Here is a 17,304-nt window from a genome sequence, read left to right as displayed (position 1 = left end):
GTGCCGAGCATTCAAGGTGAATGCAGTGAAACCCTTCCTTTGCTTTATTACTAATACCTACTGTGTGGTCTCGCAGGCTTGCGGATCACGGTCCCTGCTATGGTTAGGACTTTCATGTGAGGTCCAGCTTTAACAGAGCCAAACACGTACCAGTTGCCTCTCAGGATGCCAGGATTGCCTATAATTTGGGCATTTGTCATTTTCCTAAGCCAACCCCATTATAAAAATGTAGAAAATAGTGTTCCAGGGCCAATTCTCCCTCATTTTGAGGTATTGTTAGTTAACATGTGTTGTCCCAGACATCTTACTCTTTAGGTAATGTTTTCTGATCATGTAAGTTAAGTTTTATCTGGAGAGAAAGGCCCCTCTGTGCTGTCATATTTGAAAAGCTGTTTGTGGTCTGTTTGTTTTCTCCAGGAGTCTATCTCCACCTGCAGATTTGCTCAGCGCGTGGCCCTAATCAAAAATGAAGCCATCCTCAATGAAGAGATTGATCCCAGACTGGTAAGCAAATGCCTGATTTCTGCTTCGGGGGTTTACGTCTCTCAAGCTGTCCTTAAACTTCATTTGCTGGTGCAATGACCTCAAACTTCTGATCTCCTGCCATCTGATTGCAGGAACTGCAGGCATGGCCCACGGAAGTTGTGTGGTGCTGACATAGAACCCAGGGCTTTGAGCATGCCTGGCAAGCACATTTACACACAGGGCTGCATCCCCAGCCCCAATAAGAAACTTAAAAGTTTAATCAAGATTAAATAAGCATATATACTTAACAGCTATTATATATGACTTGCTGAAACTGGTTGTGGGGCATGGCTCTGTACTAATCTGTGTCCTAGGTACTGGTGTGCATCCGCTGAAGTAATTCTCGGCAACCTTATGATGAGTGTTCAGTCTGTCTCCATGGAGAGCAAAACTGAGGCACAAGGGTGTGAAATAAGTTTCTCATAGTCCTAGTGAGAGCAGGTGCAGCCCAGAGAGCCAGGCTCAAGAATATCTGCTTCATGATATAGTGTGAGTAGTCTTAAAGACACACCCATAGGTTGGTGTGCAATGGCTCAGTACTACAGTGGGAAAATGTAACTAAATTTACACTCAGGCCTTAACCTTTCACAAAATATGTCTTCCTTTTAGACCGAGAATCATCTTTCACACATCTCATAAAGAGAAAGTTACTGAGTTGAAATATTTGGTCCCAGCATCCTGTACCTTATTCTACAGTTTCCTAAAGATTAACTGTAGTTTGACTCCTGGAGAAATTACCTGTTTTCATAGTTTTATAAAAATAACTCCTGCTTCAAAGCAACTTTTAATGCAAAGAAATCACAGATAACATAATTCAGTTTTTCACCCTGAAAAGAATCTTTTCCTTTGCATTTTATAAGTTCTCTGCAAGGGATAGGCAACCCTGGGTCAACTCAGGTTGGCATCCAAACTCTGATTAAATGTCTCAGATTTGTCAAATTCCATGATTACGATTGCATATGTTTGAGTCACTCAGCTCTTCTCATTCCTCTAGAAAATAAGCTCATGTGGCCTTGCAATGTGTAGAGTCTAAAACTGTGAAATCTCACCAACTTCATTTTCAAATTTCTCAGAGACGAATATTATCACTGATCACTGCCGTGTTCTGAATTCCTTCTTCTCAATTATCTGCCCCCGCCATCCTCGCTCCACTGAAGGACAGAGGCAAAGGCAGGGAAAAGAATAGTGGGGCTTTCTGTGTTGCCCTGCTAGCCTCAGGGAGCCTCATCTGCCCTGATGGAGAACTCAGTGGGTGAAGCAGAAACTTCCCTGCACCCACCTTGGTCAGATCTCAGCATCACACAGAGTCCTGGGCAAGGGAACAGAACACAAAATCATAGTCAAGAGGAATTGCACTCTTAAAGATCCCTGTCCCTCCTGCATCCCAAGGTCATCACTAGGGCTATGCCAGTCCCCCTGCATCCCTAAAGAATCATTGTGGCTGTACCTGTCCCTTCTGCATCCCAAGGTCATCACTAGGGTTGTCCCAGACCCTCTACATCCCTAGAGAATCATTGTGGTTGTATCTGTCCTTCCTGCATCCAAAGAGCATTGCTGGGCAGAATGAGAACAGTCCTATTATCTGGAAGACAAGAATTAGTTCCCAATTTATGGAAAGCAGACATATTAGACACTGGAGGCATTTCTTTACTTTCTCTACATTTTGCTGGAAAGACTTCTTTGATGGATCTGAAGGAAGAGGGCACCAGTGTGTGTTTGATGTAGGTCTGTGAGAGATTGAAAGCAAAGAGATCAGGAGCAAAAAGCTAATAGCTGATAATTGAAGCAACTGCCGGGTTTCTTCCTAGTGCTGACTGACATGGTAACTGCCAAGTGTGGCTGGCTAGTCTCTGTAATAATGGCACCTAAAGCCACACACTGGTGTTTGTCATTTTAAAGTGTGAAGCTTGCATGAAATACAAGGGACAATCAAAACTTTGTCCTAGCGGACAGGAGAGATGGCTTAGCAGTTAAGAGCATTCACTGATGTTGCAAAAAATCCAAGTTCAGTTTCTAGCACCCATGTCAAATGACTCCCAACTTTGCCTGCTGACAGAAACAGTGCCCCAGGTATCCTCCAGCATGGCCACTTGCACTCACCTGCACCTGCACTCACCTGCACCTGCACTCACCTGCACCTGCACTCACCTGCACCTGCACTCACCTGCACCTGCACTCACCTGCACCTGCACTCACCTGCACCTGCACTCACTTGCACCTGCCAGAACATGCACCTGTATGCACCTGCACCTGTACTCACATGCACCTGTACTCACATGCACCTGCACTCACATGCACCTGTACTCATCTGCACCTGCTCTCACCTGCACCTGCACTCACCTGCACCTGCCAGAACCTGCATCTGCCCTCACAAGACACAATTTCTAAAATAATAAAATTAATCTTTTAAAAACAAGTGTTCTAAAAACCACCCAAGATACAGCCTGGTTGGGATTTCCTGTGTCTTGCTCTCAGATGTTAATGGCATGTAGGATACCAAGCCTACATAATCAGAGTCACCAAATGCTAGCCCTTCAGAGTGATGGGGTTATGAAAGGAATAGGAGCTGGGCAGATTCTGAGATGACTGGATATGGGCCAGGATCTTCCCAGATGCCTCTTAAGTCCACAGGCAACCTGTGCAAGGCATGGCTTCAGTAATCTCCATGTGTGAAAAACAGAAATTTCTATTCAACAAAATACAAAATAATCCATAGTCCTTTTGGCTTAGAAATATAGAACTGGTAGATGGCTGGTTTGGTAACGTGCTCAGTATGCAAGCATGAGGACCTGCGTCTGATCCCCAGAACCCACATAGAAAGCTGCAGTGATAGCAGCACACTGCAATGCCTGTTTTGGGGAGGCAGGGATGTGGTGATCCCTAGGACATGTGCACCCCACACACACCCACAGGCACAACGACGTACAATCTATAGCATCTGTCTCAATCTAGGAGAGGAAGTAACATGAGCCAGTCGGTCTTATCCAAGGAGTTCTGGTCTAATGGCTCGAGGGTTTCTGACAGTCAAACCTATGACACTCTCTGCATGTAAATGAAATGCCTGGAGCATGTGTCCAAATACGATTGTAATTTGGAGGAACTGTTGGTCCTGTGGATGTAGCCAAGGCAGCCTGAAGCTCACCTGTGTGGGGCGCTGTGAGCATCTTCAAAACACGTTAGCAGAGAGCTAGAGGAACTGGGGCTGCAACTGTCCTTAACGTGGGCAAACAGTGCTAGCAAGGGATGGAGGTCAAGGGCTCAGGACCATTGCTCCTGGGATGTCTGCTTCCCTTCTTAACATAACGCCACAAAGAGGGAAGCAGACAAATAAATCTATTCCTTGACATGGAGACAGCAGGGCAGCTGTCTACGACATGGCAGACTCCCATAGGGCAGATGGTACTGTCTTAAACTACTTAGTGTGTGTGTGTGTGTGTGTGTGTGTGTGTGCACGTGTGCATACAGGTCTCTTGTGGAGGCCCGAACAAAGCATCAGACAAAGCATCAGATCCCTTAGAGCTGAATTGTAGGCAGTTGTGAACCTATCCAGGATGCCATGGGAATTGAACTCAGGTCCTCTGAAAGAGACCCTCCCTGGGCCAGCTCTCCAGTCCCGCAACTAGTATTTTCTTGAGAATTAGAAAGCCTTACCCCTCTTTCACATAGGTCTGAATTTCATATATACAAAACCCCCTTGGTTTAAGCAAACTCAAGGTTGTCTGTCTGTTGTTAAGTTTTATTTGAAAGAAAGTCTCACTCTGCAGCCCTGGCTGCCCTGGAACTCATTCTGTAGATCAGGCTGGCCTTGAACTCAAAGACAGCCCCCTGCCTCCACCTCCTGAGAAGCAATCTCCAAGTAAAGGAGTGAGAGAATAAACTTATTAGAAAGGGGCAGGGGAGGCACAGAGGGAGAAGAGCTAACGTTTGCTTAGTTAGCTCGTTTGGGGACTCAGTTTTCCAGGGTGGGTACAAATAGACTTCCCGCCTTTTAACTAATGCCTGAGGTGCTGTGCTGGATAGTTTTATGTCAACCTGACAAGCACTAAAGTCATCTGAGAGCTGCGAACCTTGATTAAGAAAATGCCTCCATGAGATCAGTGGGTTATATTGAGGCCTATAAGGAAGACATTTTATTAATTAGCGATCAATTGAGGGAGGGATGCAGTCCACTGTAGGTGGTGCCACTCTTGGCCAGGTGGTCCTGGGGTCCCTAAGAAAGCAGGCTGAGAAAGCCATTAGGAACAAGCCAGCAGGCAGCGCCCCCCCATGGCCTCTGCCTCCAGGTGCCTGGCCTGCTTGAGTTCCTGTCCTTGCTTTTGATAACGTCATATGGACTTGTGAGTGAAATAAACTCTTTCCTCCACAAGTCCTTTGGGTCATGGTGTTTTATCACGGCAATAGCAACCCTAACTAGGACAGGTGTATTTAGATCTCACATAGTGACAGGAGTGGAGGATTTGAGAGTACTCTTAAGTAGAAAGGGGGAAGATTATATTTTATAATTGTTGGCTTCTAGTATATTGGAAAGAAATTTTATAAATGGATTATGGACAGACTTCTTAGCACCTTTTGTTAAATACTCTTGGATGTTATATATCGTCGATAACATGATCTAAAAGTATGCAAGGATGGTTTTCTGCTTTTCATTGGCTCATTGATCTGGCCAAGATGCCAAATAGAATTTTGAAGACATTCTTGTCTTACTCTTTCTACTGCTCATGCTAAAATAAAGGTTTTTGACAGCCTTTTGATTAACACTCTTCTACCTAAAGCTTAACTGGGTCTTTTCAACGTGTAGATGAATTCCTGATATTATAAAGTACTATATTTAGAAAAAGATTTGTCATGTTCGTGTGTGTGTGCGTGTGTGTGTGTGTGTGTGGTGTGTGTGTGTGTGTGTGTGTGTGTGTGTGTGTGTGTTTCTGTGTGTACTTAAAGAGTCCAGTATCCAAGGAGTCTGGTTGAGGGTGTGGATCCCCTAGAGCCATAGGCACAGACGTTTGGCCTATCATACATGCAAATGAATTTACTGGGAACCAAACTCAGGTCCTCCACAAGAGTACATGCACTGAATTGATACGGTTTTCAAATACATTTTACTGAAGCTAGTGATAAGATGACTCACCATTTCTCTTTTAAACTGTGCGTCTGATGAGTTATCCCAACCCCTTTGATCAGTTTTTATTCTGGACAAGTGTACAAGAAGGCACAAAAGAAAACCTGCACTTGGGCTGGGGATTTAGCTCAGTGGTAGAGCGCTTACCTAGGAAGCTCAAGGCCCTGGGTTCGGTCCCCAGCTCCGAAAAAAAGAACCAAAAAAAAAAAAAAAAAAAAGAAAACCTGCACTTACTGCTTTTCTTAAGTGCACACCATGCTTCTTTATCTCAAGACCTAGTAAAGCTACCACACCACACAGCCATACAGACACACACACACACACACACACACACACACATACACACATCCTTATCCCTAACTTGCTGGAATAGTTAAGGATTCTAATGGTAAACACCCTACTAATAATTACATGGTCATAATATGAACTTGGTAAAAGGAGCATTGGTAGGACCTTTGCTGGTCTTTGAAAATGGAAGTTACCAAAACTAACCAAACAATTAACCAGCTAAGTAAACATCAGTTCTCCTCTCTCCCTCGCACTCCCTCCCCTTTCCAATGACAGTCCACTAATGTTTGTACATGTGTGTGTACCCCGTGCATGCATTCACAGAGGCCCAACAAGGACAGACATAGCTTGTACTGTTCACCATCTTCTGCTTTATGCAACTGAGATAGAGTTTCCCATTACCTAGACACAGACTGGTCATCAGTAAGCCAAGAACTACTCAGTTCTGGTGTAGCTGGCACCCATGGGCATGGCATGAGTTCTGAGTGTGTCGTGAGATTGGAACTCAGGTCCTCATGTTGGTGCAGTAAGCACTCTTACACACACACACACACACACACACACACACACACACCACATCATCTAGATGTTTTCCCTCCAGGGTTCTAGGGATCACTTATGCGTGCCCTGTGCAAAGGCAGATAGCTGAATGACTGAGCCATCTCCTCAGCTCTTAACACATCTTGATGTATCCTTTTGGAATATTATATGCCCTTGAAAATTCATGATGTGCACACACCAGAATAAATGAGCTCAAATCATGTGAGAGAAAAGAGCCAAGGTGCAATTACAGCAGTAATAGAGCATGCCCGTAGGTTGAGGCACATGAAGGGACTATACATTATTTAAGGGACGTGCAAATGGAGTGAATGTACAGCATATGTTCTCATAACTCCTAACTGCATTCTAGATACACCAGGAAGGACAGAAAGGAAACACAGAGAGAGGTCCCAAAGTGCATCTATAATTTTTTGTTTGTTGTTTGTTTGTTTAAAAAAACTAGTTCTAGAGTTATTTGGACAAAGTGTTAAGGTAGGAGTGACCAATGCCTTTTAGATGGTTCCCTATCCAGTTTTGTATCCTGACATGTTGATTTAGTTAATTGCCCATGTGTGCATACTTAGTATACACGTAGTATTCGAAGGACAAGTTGTAGGGGTCACTCCTCTTCTTCCACTATATGGGTTCCAGGGATTGAACTCACATTGGCCCCTAACCATTGAGCCATCTTGCGCAGTGTCTCATAACTCCCAAAGCTGCATGTTTGCTGCCACTGAGTCAGTGTCCAGAAGTGGACATGCGCTCACACACCTTTCCCTTCACAGATGATCGTCCGCCTACAGAAGGAGATTGCAGACCTGAAGGCAGAGCTGGCCATGGTCACAGGCGAGCAGAGGACAGAGGCCCTCACAGAAGCGGAGCTCCTTCAGTGAGTACAGACTGGCTCCTCTTTCCCACTCTTGCCTAAGTTGACTGTGTTCAGTTCTGTGTCCACCTCAGCACAACTTGGTGTCCTGGGAAGGTCAGAAACTGCACGTAGGTGCCGGTGGACAGAGATGATTCTCCCTGGGAAGAAGGCCAAGGCTGGTGGCCACTCTGCTGCCTGGGCCTTGAGGAAGTAAAGCCAGAACCCCATGCAGCTGGGAATGCCTGCCTCAGGCCAGCACACTGGCCACACCATTTCTCACTGTGTCACACGCTCTCCGCTGTGGGTCTAGATCTGAAAGGGGTTTGAGAAGCATCCCTTGTCTTAGGCTGTACCATGCTCCGGGCAGCAGCATCTGCCGTCTCTTCTTTTATGCATGGCCCATCTATTACCATTCGAAAACTCAGGTTGGCACACAAGCCGACTATCGGGGCTTTGCCGGAGTCTGGAGTCTGGTGTTTCACACCAGTGAGATTTGCAGTCATGTGGTACCTCCTTGTTCACTTTCTATGATTGTGAGTGAGAGAGATGGGCTCTGCTTCTGTGCAGCTTATTAAGGGTTTCTGGGATGCAGGTGAACAAGTCTTAGGAGACAGTGGCGGGCACCATGTTCAAGTAAATAATAGAGCTGGGCTGGGAATGTGCCCAAGTCAGTAGAGAGCAGCCTGTGTAGCATGCATGACGTCTGGTTCCTTCCTCTCTACAGACAGAGCATGGGGGTGTACACTTGTAATCTCCACACTGGGATGTGGAGGCAGGAGGATCAGAAGTGTGACATCATCCTTGGCTACACAGTGAATTCACAGCCAGCCTGGGGATGCGCGAGACCATGTATTCATTTTTTATTAAAAACAATTTTTATATACTACATTCTGACCACAGTTTCCTCTCCACTTATCTCTTGCAAGACCTTCCCAAACTCCATACCCACCCAGATCTGCCCTTTTCTTTCCTCTACCGTTAAGTAACAGGCTCATATCCTGGTTGGTTTTTATTTCATTACTATGTTTTTGGAGAGGATATCTTCAAACAAATAAACAAAAAGAGAGTTCCTAGGATACTTGTAAAGACATCATGCCATATCACCCCTCTATCCCAAGAGAGAAACAGTGAATAAAGAGAAAGGCTTCTCTTTACACTGCTGCGTATTGAGGCTGGCGTGACGGCTCGGCAGCTACCGATGCTCTCTGCCAAGTCTTATGACCTGACTAATCCTGGACTCAACAGGGCAGAAGAGAGAATGACTTTTGCAAATTGTTCGTTGACTTCTACCTTCTCACCAAGACACACACATACATACACACACTCTCACACACACATACCTCACACACACACAGAGACACATACTCATATTCACACCACAGACAGAACACATGCAGCACACACACATGCACACACATGCACACGCACATGCGTGCACACACGTACACACACAGATACATGCACATAAACGTACACAGGCACACACACAATGTTAAAAAATAAAACTATTGTTACCTGCCTGTGTGGTCTGGGTAATGCAGGGAAAGCCTCCATAAGTTCCTGCTCTAATCAAAGCTTACCTTCCTCTGGGACCATGCTCCCTAAGTCTAGAGCAGAATGTTTAACAACACAATGGGCTCCATTTACAACCCTAGTGCATAGCATGTGTAAAATTAAGAATATGGTCAAATAGTCATTAAGTTAATAATAATTTATTAATTTATTACTGTTATTAAAAGTTTCATGTCAAAGGTGGAGAGTTGGATCAGCAGTTTAGAGGCCTTTGGTTCCCCACACCCACATGTCAGCTCACGACCATCTGTGACTGCAGCTCCAGGGGGTCTGACGCCCTCTTCTGGCCTTTAAGAGCACTGCACACATGAGGTGCACATACATAAACAGAGAGACAAACACACAAATGTGTAAAACTAAAACAAAAATGATAACGTTACTCTTTGAAATGACTCAGTTCATCCTGAGGAGGCTCAGCGAGGCCATGACACTATGGTGCTCCTTCTCCTCAATGGAGGGACAGTATTCTCTTGCAGAGTGTCACTGGCATTTCATTCAGCCAGGAAAACCAAACCCAGTAGGCCGTGAAACAGAAGGGATCCAACAGGGGGAAGAGGGTTGCAAGGACGAGTGTGCTGCCGCCGAGACGCTCAGCCATTAGTGTGGCCTCCTAGGTAGAGTTGAATGATTGAAGCTGCAGGGACAGTGTGACAGTGTGGTTCAGTGGATATTGCAATAATGCCTGAAAGCCAGCGCTGGGGAGGAAAGTTTTATTTTTAGATCACAACCTCTAAAGGTTTGTGTTTCTGGGCCTGGGGTGCGACAGAGCACCATAGCAGAACACTTCAGAGTTTAGCTGCTCACCTCATGCTGGTGGCCAGCAAGCAAGGGGTGGGATCAGGGGCCAGAGCAAGGCACAGTCCCCAAGGACCTTACCCCTATGACCCACATTCTTCTAGCTGTGCCCCACTTCCTAAAGTCTCCAGCATCCCCCAAAATAACACCGTGTGCGAGAGACCAAGGCGAGAGCAACGGTTGCTCATGGGTCAGGGGTCTTACAGAACTAGGTCAGGCACTACTGAGTGTAGACTTGTGCATTTCCCAGGGCAAGGGCCACTGTGCATCAGCAGAGCTTCTCCTCAGTGGTCTCTGAGCAGAGGCTGGGAGCACCGTGGCCGTGGCCCCTATCTAGCAGCCCTAGGGTACCTTCTAAGCAAAGCGTCAAACCATTCAGTGTACGGGGACTTATCCATACTGACAGGAAGAAGGCTTCTGAGGGAACTGTGTTCTTGTTGTCTTGTGGCATTGTGTTTCCCATAGTTGACCAGAGTGAATATTGCAGCTTAAATTTTAACCAATTAAGAATCCTTCCTTGCCTTAAACATTGATACATGAATTATAATTTGCCTTATTGATACATGAATTATAATTTGCCCAGAGTACAGCCTTGGTATTTAGCACCATCAGCTGGGCTCTTTTGTCTTTCTGGCCCCTGGGTATTTACTCAAAATGGAAATATGCTTTGGTTCCCTGCTAGCACCCATTCTAACTGGAGATGGGGTCACGGTGCAGGAGACGAGGAGAGTCCCATAGCTTATCGGGAATACCCTAGCTCTTGTCCAATCTGCCTCTCTGTCCTTCAGCTCCTCAGGCACAGAGTGACTGGCATGACTTTCTCTCAGAAGTCCCTGAGAGATGTCAGCAGAAACCGCCGAGATCCGGTCATCTCTGTGGTGTCACTGGCACGTAGGGGAACTCTGGTCATCTCTGTGGTGTCACTGGCACGTAGGGGAGCCCTGCTCACATTTATTCCAGGACATTTTTGAACCATTGCCCAGCATTTCCTTAGTTAATGTAAATATTTGTTGCCTTGACTCGGATGCTTTGATTGAAGAGGGTTTTAAATATTGGCCTCCAGTTATTGTGATATTTTTAGTTTACATAATTTTTTGGGCCTTGCTAGCTTTGAGAAGAGACAGCTGGATTAAGGCTGGACGGGCAGGTCACCGTTTAGACAGAGCTCCTGGGTGAAGACTTGACTGCAATGTAGCTACAGGGCTTTGGTAGGAGACCGAGCTGCAGATCTTTGGCTCTGCTGGAAGTGTCACATCCTGACCCAAATCCGAGTTATTTTGAGCAGTGTTTTACTCCTGGAATGGAATCAAGTTGGATCTGACTGTCTTGAGATTGTCCAAATGTTTGGGTACCTCCCAATGTCTGGATCTTTCCCTAGCCAAAAAAAAAAAAAAAAAAAGATTTATGCAGATCACAGATCAGTTAATATTTCTGCCTAAATTTATGGAGAACATTTAGAAGTTAGTCATTTTAATGGGTACATCAAGGGGCTCGTAGTACAAGACACGAAGGATATTTGGGGGAATACGAGAACACTAGGGAAATGCTACACACAGACACACACATACGTAGACATGCATACACATGGACATAGTGTACCTACAACAGAAAACAAGCTACTCATGTAAAGAATCAATGTTCACTTAAGACTTAAAAAGTAGTTTTACGTGTATTTATTGGGAATGGTACACACCATGTACATATGGTGGCCAGAGGACAATTGTGTGAGTCATTTCTCTTTCCACCAGTGGTCATAGTGACTTTGAACTTACCTTTATTGGAGCTAAGGTATTTGACACCATCTGCCTGGTTTCTCTCTTTCAGTCCTATTGATATTTACTCAGAAATGAGAGTTCACCTCAGTTCTCTGATAGTGCCCACACTCTTCAGTTAGAGGTGGGGATCTTGTTACAGGAGACACAAGGCGTCTACAGCTTAGCTGGAATACTGAAGTCTTGTCCAACCTGCTGTTCTGTCCTTCACAACTTAGCCAAAGACGGACCTTGAGCTTCTGGTCCTCTGCTCTCCACAACCTGGGGTTATCAACAGGCACCACCAGGCTCAGATAACTTTTGTCCCATTCCTCTTTCTACTTGGCACTTTTAGTTGGGTGCTGGGGATTGAACTCGGGAAAGAGACAAATATATCAAATACCCACTGTGTAGAGACTTCAAATAACAAAAGGAATAGAAAGAGAAAATAGGAACAAGAGTTGCCATTTCAGTAGAGTTCCTGAAGAGAATTCACACGCTGTGCTTATATTCTTTTAGGACCACTCCTCTGGAGGAAAGGGCAATTTCAGCTGACAGTAGAAACAGAAAGCTGTTTTGATGAGATTTGGAGAGATGGAGAGACAGTAGTGAAGACATTGATGGGAGGCAGGCTGAGCTCTATAAATTTAGATGTCGATTGAAATGGGAAAGTTAAATTTTGTGACCATGATGAGCATCAGGTCGATATAATATTGAGAAAAGCACACCAGTTCTCAGGTTCACTTTGAAGGAAGTAGTTAGGAGCCACAGATCATGTTCTCCTTTATCTAAGATCACGTTCTCCTACATCCAAGATGATCACGTTCTCCTACATCCAAGCGTCCCTAGGTGAATTGGCAACTGAGCGTGTCCTTTTATTTAGCTACATAGACCTCTCCCTTCTCCTAATACATAACTGTCATATTTAATTAAATAGTCCACTTATTGGATTTTTAATGTTGGCAAATAACCTCCCTCTTTATTGCTATTCTATACCTATTACTACTGTTAGTAATGAGTGATATAAAAAGACGATTCATTAAACAGGAGAGATGCTTGATCGTTTGGAGCAAGTGCTGCTCTTCCAGAAGGCTTGGGTTCAGTCCCCAACACCCATGCAGGACAACCTAAGCTCCATGATATCTGGCACTCTCTTGTGGCCTCCGCGAGCACCTATCCACATGCAATATATGCACATATGCTCGGGCACATACAAACATAAAATAAAAATAGGTAAATATTTTTAAAGACAACAATAGAATGATATCAACAAGTGTACTGGCTAGGTTTAGGCCAACTTGACACAAGCTAAGATCCATCAGGGAAAAGAGAGGTTCAGTTGAGAAAATGAGATCCAGTCTTAGGTCATTTTCTTAATTAGTGATTGATTGAGGAGGGTGGTCCTCCCAGCCCATTGTGGGTGGTGACGTCCCAGGGCTAGTGGTCCTGGGTTCTATAAGAAAGAAGGCTCAGCAAGCCACGAGGAGCAAGCAAGTAAGCAGCATGGCTTCATGGCCTCTGCATCAGCTCCTGGCTTCAGGTTCCTGCCCCACTTGAGTTCCTGTTCTGACTTCCTTCAGTGATGAGCAGTGCTGTGGAAGTGTAAGACAAATAAACCCTTTTCTTCCCAAGTTGCTTTTTGGTCATGGTGTGTCATCGCAACAACAGAAACCATGAGTTACCAAGTCTCGTGATGTATTTGCTTGGATAAAACTGGGAAAGATGCAGATTTCCAAAGTTCACTAGGCAGGAATAGAATCCCCCTGTAGTCCCAAGTCCATAGGAGAAGGTGAATGTGTAGTAAAAACCTCTCCAATAAAGAAACTGCAGGCACAACAGGCATCCTGAGAACACTCTAGAACACTTGAGAAGTAAGTAATGGTGGCCCCACACAAGCTTCCAACACGGTAGTGCGGTAAGACTCCATTAGGCATGTTCTGCTCTGACTCGTGTAGATATACACAAGGGAAGGGAACTGCAGCCCAGCGTCCCCCATGAGGGAAAACCCTTAACACCCAAGTTGCACCCAGCAAGGCAGTTTGAAAGGCAGGCTTGTGGACCTCATGGCCGACATGCAAGACTACTTTAGGATGAACGTGTCAGTATGTGTGAAATCCACCATGATGGAACACTAGTTAAGACACTTATTCATGGTCGAAACTTAGCAAAATGGGGATAGAAGGAAGCCTCCAGAATTTTGAAAAAACGATCTACCATCTATGTGCCTTAGTTAAGGTTTTACTGCTGTGAACAGACACCATGACTAAAGCAACACTCTTGTAAGGACAACATTTAATTGGGGCTGGCTTACAGGTTCAGAGGTTCAGTCCATTATCATTGAGGCAGGAGCATGGCAGCATCCAGGCAGGCATGGTGCGGGAGGAGCTGAGAGTTCTACATCTTCATCTGAAGGCTGCTAACAGAGTACTGACTTCCAGGCAGCTAGGAGCAGGGTCTTAAAGCCCACTCCCACAGTGACACCGACTCCAACAAGGCCACACCTCCTAATAGTACCAGTCTCTGCGCCGAGCATATACAAACCATCACAGCGCCCATGTGTCTGTCTGCTATCTATTCATTATCTGTCATCAATAGATGTGCTTATCTTCTTCTCTCAGCTTTGTGCCTATGTGTCTGTCATCTACTGCCTGTCATCTATCCCAGTATCTATGTCTCTCACCTTTGCTTGTGTGTGTGTGTGTGTGTGTGTAACTGTTATCTACCTATAGTTCATCCCTCTATCATCTGTGTATTTATGTATGTTGCTGTCTACCATTTATCTATGTATTTATGTATATAGCTATCTATATACATCTATAGCATTCTTTCTCCTTAAAGCTAGAAACTAAAGATGTTTCTCCTCACTACTCACATTCAACACTACACTGAAATCTCTAGTCAGCATATTATGCCACGGAAAATAAATAAAGCACACAAATATTTGGAAAGGAAGTAATAAAACTGTCATTATACACAGATAACACTATTTCTAAGTAGAAAACATCAAACAACCTGCAAAAAGTTGCTAGAAATACTAAAAGGAGTTTATCAAGGTCACAGAACATAAGGTTATAGGAAATTAAAATACAGCTACCCTTAACAGTAATGTTAAAACTTAAAATGACAAATTTAACCACATGTGCCTAACATCTGTGCCATTAAAATTATGAAACACTACAGGGGAGCTTTCTAAGAGACAGAGAGGTATACCATTTTCATAGACAGGAAGGGTCAATGCCCAGATGTCCATTCTGCCTAAATTAACCTATAAATGTAATTTGAATCTTCTAAGAACTCAGTGAGGGGAAAGCTGACAATCAGAATGTAAAATCCACACCATTGCTAGCATCCCCACAGTACTGGCATGCCTGGAAACAACTTTGAAAAGATTCTAGGTCAGGGGGCAGATGCCTGAGTGACTGAAGGCTCCTGCCACCAAGTCTGATAACCTGAGTTCAATCTGCAGGATCCACAAGGTAGAAGAAAGAACTGACCACCACTGGCATATAAACACACACATGTGCATGTGAGCACGTGACCATGCACACACACACACACACACACACACATACACAAAACAAAAATGTTCTTTTTTTTTATAAGATTATAAGGAATATCTTATGCCATTCTTCACATGTAAGTGTTTTAACTAGATCATAGGCATAAATGTACAAATTCAAATATAAAACTCCTGAAAAGGAAAGATAAGAAAAGATTTGGTGACCATCCATTAGGCCAAGATTTCTTAGAACATTTTTTTAAAAGTATTAAAGGGGAAAGAAACAATAAACTAGCTTTCATCAAAATTTAAAACATCTGTTCTTTGAAAGATGCTAAGAAAATGTTTTAAATGATAGAGTTTATTATCCAAACACATTTGCTATAAAGGGCTCTTTCCAAAATACTTAAAATATCAGCACAGCCGGGAATAAAAGAACCAATAAATATGTGGACAAAACCCTTGAACAGCCATGAAGGACAGAAAACCCAGCCTCTGTCATTATTAGAGATCTGGAATTACTGTGGCTGTTAGAACAGCCTCCAGAAAAGCCAGCAGCACCAAGTGCTGCTCAGTACAAGGAGCAACTGTCACACTCCAGGGGTAGAGTGTGCAACATCCTCTGTGGAAGGCAGCCATTTCCTCACAGCATTAAACAGCACGGGCCTCCATGCACCGCCTTCACGGCACCACCAGGCCTGACATTTTCTTGCACGTCGCACCCATGTACACACTAAATAAGTCAACATAACACTATAAGTCTGATTATAACCACTTTGTAAGGTCACCTTACATAAGATAAGCAAACATAGGCCACAGGGAAGCCTCTGCATGAAAATTTTCAGTAATAACAACGTTAGGCGCTATCCTTCGGAGCTGGAACTGTCCCTCAGCTGCCAAGTTGCTGAGAGACTCTAGTATAGACACATAATGGACGGCCCAGCAGCCGACGCAGAAGGGGCTACTGAAACCGGCAACAGTGAATGTCAAAAGCATGGTGCTAGCCAACAGCAGCTGGACACACCGGGACTCCGTTCCCATGAGGTTCTGGAAATGGGAACGGTGTAGGAACAGGAGCGAGATCACCGCCTGCTGAAGACATTGCCGAGCAGAGCTGACCCAGTGGGCGAGAGGGAGCTGTGCCTGCTTAAAGGAATGGAGGAAGAATGCTGGCCACCTCTACAGTTGACCCCTAGGCCTCAAACCATGTGCAGACAAAAGCGGGGGTTCCCTCTGCACCCCCGGCCTTTGCTTTCAGCTGTTCTGGGGAATCACTACCTTAACGGGATTTAAGTGTGTGGGTGTAGGTGCATGCGCCCATGTATGTGCCATGTGTGTGCGGCCATCAGATCAACCGCAGGTGTCTTTTTCTCAGGTCTGTCTTGTTTTCTGATGGGAGCTTCCTCATGAGGCTGGGCTGCCTGCTGGACCCCAGGGGTCAGCCTGCCTCCACCTCTGGCTGCTGGGTTATGGGTACACCTGCCCCATTGTACTTCTTTCTTTCTTTTCTTTTCTTTCTTTCTCTCTTCTTCCTTCATTTCTCTCTCTTCCTCTTTCTTTCTCCTTCTTTTCTTCCTTCTTTCCTTCCCTCCTTCTCTCTCTCTCCCCCTCCCTCCCTCCTTTTTTTTTCTTTTTTTTTTTCAGAGCTGGGGACTGAACCCAGGGCCTGCTAGGCAAGCGCTCTACCACTGAGCTAAATCCCCAGCCCCCTCCCTCCTTTTTAACCTGACTCCTGGAGATTGAACTCAGTTCGTCATACTAGTGTGGTATGCATTTTACCAGCCTAACTACCTATCTCCCTAGCCCCTAAAAGTGATTCTTTACAATATTGAATAAGACTAAAATTCACTGAAGGGCACAGTATAAGAACACACAGCATTTGTTTCAGAAGGATGCATTTGTACTAATAAAACTTTATTGATGCCCAAATTTCTACTTTGGTCCAAATAAATGTACCAAAGGTGGAGTCTGAGATATATTTTTTTCGATTTTAAATTTTATTATAAAATATGTTGTAAATAACAACAGCAAACACTAAAACTAACCAGGCCCAAAGACTATGAAGCTCAATGAACTTCGCTGCCCAAGAAGCAATTAAAACCTGTGGAACTTCATGCTGGATTTTATAATTATGTTGTTGAATATATTTTTATGCATTTAAATCCACCACCAAAAATGAACATGGGTTGTGAGAAATATAAAGCTAATTGTTTCTCTAGTTCTAACTCTCTTGTGCACTTTATCAAATAAATCTCTCAAAAAAAGAAAATAAATGTAGGGTCTGGGATCTGAGGTGGTCTCCATGGGCGTGTTTTCAGAATGGATTGCTGGCCCTTTCAGGGCCTCAGAG

The 17,304-nt window shown here is 44.5% G+C and overlaps 1 protein-coding gene across 1 annotated transcript in view; it reads left to right on the top strand.

Annotated features, from left to right (window-relative positions):
- Positions 1 to 17,304, top strand: part of Kif6 (kinesin family member 6) — a 296,865-nt gene that overhangs the window by 109,164 nt on the left and 170,397 nt on the right. The window contains exons 9-10 of the mRNA XM_006244480.4: positions 418 to 504; positions 7,255 to 7,358. Of these exons, the coding sequence (XP_006244542.1) occupies positions 418 to 504; positions 7,255 to 7,358 (191 nt within the window). The remainder of the gene's footprint in view (positions 1 to 417; positions 505 to 7,254; positions 7,359 to 17,304) is intronic.

This window comes from Rattus norvegicus, chromosome 9 (assembly GCF_036323735.1).
Source record: "Rattus norvegicus strain BN/NHsdMcwi chromosome 9, GRCr8, whole genome shotgun sequence".
Classification (NCBI taxonomy): Eukaryota; Metazoa; Chordata; class Mammalia; order Rodentia; family Muridae; genus Rattus; species Rattus norvegicus.
Note: the sequence above shows the minus strand (reverse complement) of the source record. Positions and strands in the feature narration are given on the sequence as shown.